The sequence below is a fragment of the Gracilinanus agilis genome, chromosome 2 (genome assembly GCF_016433145.1).
Source record: "Gracilinanus agilis isolate LMUSP501 chromosome 2, AgileGrace, whole genome shotgun sequence".
NCBI lineage: Eukaryota > Metazoa > Chordata > Mammalia > Didelphimorphia > Didelphidae > Gracilinanus > Gracilinanus agilis.
Window position 1 is genome coordinate 495773688 of NC_058131.1, and position 3350 is coordinate 495777037.

Below are 3350 nucleotides of genomic sequence, written 5' to 3' on the forward strand. Positions count from 1 at the left end.
GACTTTTATAGCACTTATACCTATTTTGCACTAATTTCATTTTTATATCTAACTATATGTAGGCAAAAAAGAGGGGGGAGCAGAATGATGATTATCATTTTTCTCATCACCAGTTTTACTGACACCTCTTTATTTTTGTTCTACCACAGACCAAGAATTGAGCTGAAATGAGATGCTCATAGGCTTAACATCATTGAAGTGAACTACAACAGAAGACAGAAGCCCTGCCAATCCATTGTGGTTCCTGTTGGAAGTGAGCACCTTGGCATCATCCATACAACCTGTTAGAAGAAAAAAAAATCCATCTCCTGCATCTTAGTGCACATGGAGGAAGGCAGTAAAGAAGGCAAACCGAGAAGGATACTGAGACTGGGGCTTTCTTAGCTGATTACCAGAAGACTACAACAGCAAGAAGATTATTTTACTGTTCTTCTTCAGGACTTTACTCTTGCTTGAGTGCTAGACACTAATACAACCGGCTTTCTGCCTTTTTAGTTTTGCCACCTGCCTTTATTATTTCCCACCCCTCAGCCACTCTGTATTTTATTTCTTTATTTCAGAGATGGGCCTACAGACTACAAAGTGGCCTAGCCACGGGGCCTTGCTTCTGAAATCTTGGGTTATCATTTCCCTGGGGCTCTACATGCAAGTTTCTAAAAACATGGCATGCCCTACTGTGTGCCGCTGTGACCGGAACTTTGTCTACTGTAACGAGCGAAGCTTGACCTCAGTGCCTCTTGGGATACCGGAGGGCGTAACCGTACTCTACCTCCACAATAACCAAATTAATAATGCCGGATTTCCTGCAGAACTGCACAGTGTACAGTCGGTGCACACAGTCTACCTGTATGGCAACCAACTGGACGAATTCCCCATGAACCTACCCAAGAATGTCAGGGTTCTACACCTGCAGGAAAACAACATTCAGACCATTTCTCGGGCAGCGCTCGCTCAACTTCTGAAGTTGGAAGAGCTGCACCTGGACGACAACTCCATCTCCACCGTAGGCGTGGAAGATGGGGCATTCCGAGAGGCTATTAGTCTCAAGCTGTTGTTTCTGTCTAAAAACCATCTGAGCAGTGTACCCGTTGGCCTCCCCGTGGATCTACAAGAACTGAGGGTAGACGAAAATCGGATTGCTGTTATATCAGACATGGCCTTCCAGAATCTCACGAGTCTGGAGCGTCTGATCGTGGATGGCAATCTCCTTACCAATAAAGGCATTGCCGACGGGACCTTCAGCCATCTTTCAAAGCTCAAGGAATTTTCTATCGTACGGAATTCACTGTCCCACCCTCCGCCTGATCTCCCAGGTACGCATCTGGTCAAGCTTTACCTACAGGATAACCAGATAAACCACATCCCGCTGACGGCATTTTCCAACCTCCACAACTTGGAACGGCTGGATATTTCCAACAATCAGCTGCGGATGCTGGCTCAAGGGGTCTTTGATAATCTCTCCAACCTGAAGCAGCTCACCGCACGGAATAACCCTTGGTTTTGTGACTGCGGTATTAAATGGGTCACCGAGTGGCTCAAATTCATTCCTTCATCTCTTAACGTCCGTGGTTTCATGTGCCAGGGACCAGAGCAGGTCAGGGGCATGGCTGTCAGGGAGCTGAATATGAATCTGTTGTCATGCCCTACCACCACACCGGGATTATCTCTCGTCACCCCACCCCCAAGTGTCATTCCTCCAACCACACAGATTCCCACTCAGTCCGCAGCTACCCCTAGCCGGAACTATACTCCTCTGACGCCCACCGTATCCAAACTCCTCCCCACCGTTCCTGACTGGGACGGCAGAGAAAGGGTGACCCCTCTCATTTCCGAACGAATCCTCCTCTCCGTCCATTCTGTGAATGACACTTCCATTCAAGTCAGTTGGCTTTCCCTCTTTACAGTGATGGCGTACAAACTCACCTGGGTGAAAATGGGCCACAGCTTGGTAGGGGGCATTGTCCAAGAACGGATAGTCAGTGGTGAAAAACAGGATCTGAGTCTGATCAATTTAGAGCCCAAATCTACCTATCGGATTTGCTTAGTGCCGCTGGATGCTTTTAATTATCGCGCTGGAGAAGACACCGTTTGTTCTGAGGCAACCACTCACGCCTCCCATTTAAATAATGGCAGCAACTCCGCTTCCAGCCATGAGCAAACAACTTCGCACAACATGGGTTCCCCCTTTCTTCTGGCGGGTTTGATTGGGGGTGCGGTGATATTTGTGCTGGTGGTCTTGCTCAGCATTTTTTGCTGGCACATGCACAAAAAGGGGCGCTACACCTCGCAGAAGTGGAAATATAATCGAGGCCGGCGGAAAGATGACTACTGTGAGGCGGGCACCAAGAAAGACAACTCCATCTTGGAGATGACAGAAACCAGCTTTCAGATTGTCTCCTTAAATAATGATCAGCTCCTTAAAGGAGATTTCAGACTGCAGCCCATTTACACCCCAAATGGGGGCATTAATTACACAGACTGCCACATTCCCAACAACATGAGATACTGCAACAGCAGCGTTCCAGACTTGGAGCACTGCCACACGTGATATCAAGGGGGAGGGGGCAGGGAAACACCAAGCGGACAGTGAAACTCTTGAGAACACACACACACATGTGCGAGCATAGAGACACACAAATTACATTTGATAAATGTTACACAGATGCATTTGTGCATTTGAATACTCTGTAATTTATACGGTGTACTATATAATGGGATTTAAAAAAAAGTGCTATCTTTTCTATTTCAAGTTAATTGCAAACAGTTTTGTAACTCTTTGCTTTTTAAATCTTTAAAAAAAAAGTTGCTGAAGTACTGTACAGGGTTGTACAATGAGAACCCAATGCCATGGCAAAGGAAAGAGTGATTCTTCCGTACAATGTACATTAACCATTTTGCTGTCGAAGCTGTCAAAAGAGGTTTCCTTTTTCAGAGCCACTGGTCAAGGTCCAAGTACAAATTAGAGTGGATTCATTAAGACAGGATAATTTAATTTTTACTTAAAAAAATCTACACGAGCAATTCCATGCTCTTTCTGCACTTTCTGGTTTTGGGGAGGGGGAGGGAAGAGAGTGGGAAAGAAGAAATTACAAAATAAGAGATGGGCAAAATGTACCAAAATTCTATTTTGATCCAGTGCAGGAAATAACTGCTGAATCACAAGGAACAAACTTCATTCTCGTGAGATAATTTGGCCCACTTGGCAAAGCCCAAGAGGATTAATTAAAATTTCAAATAGTTTGAAAATTTTGAAGATGGCTAGGTAAATGGTTTTTAGAATCATCATAGTGTTCCAACACTATATAATTTGAACAGAGTTAGAGACCAGAGTTACATTTAATGCCCATGCA

General features: G+C 45.1%; 1 protein-coding gene across 1 annotated transcript; it reads left to right on the forward strand.

Moving 5' to 3' along the window:
* Nucleotides 1-562: 562 nt before the first annotated feature.
* On the forward strand, nt 563-2548 carry FLRT2 (fibronectin leucine rich transmembrane protein 2). The gene has a single exon (XM_044662118.1). The coding sequence runs from the start codon at nt 563-565 to the stop codon at nt 2546-2548; it is 1986 nt and encodes a 661-aa protein (XP_044518053.1).
* Nucleotides 2549-3350: the final 802 nt, after the last annotated feature.

Bases quoted from the DNA above. Each gene is read 5' to 3' on its own strand.
- FLRT2 (XM_044662118.1), top strand. From the start codon at position 563: ATGGGCCTACAGACTACAAAGTGGCCTAGCCACGGGGCCTTGCTTCTG.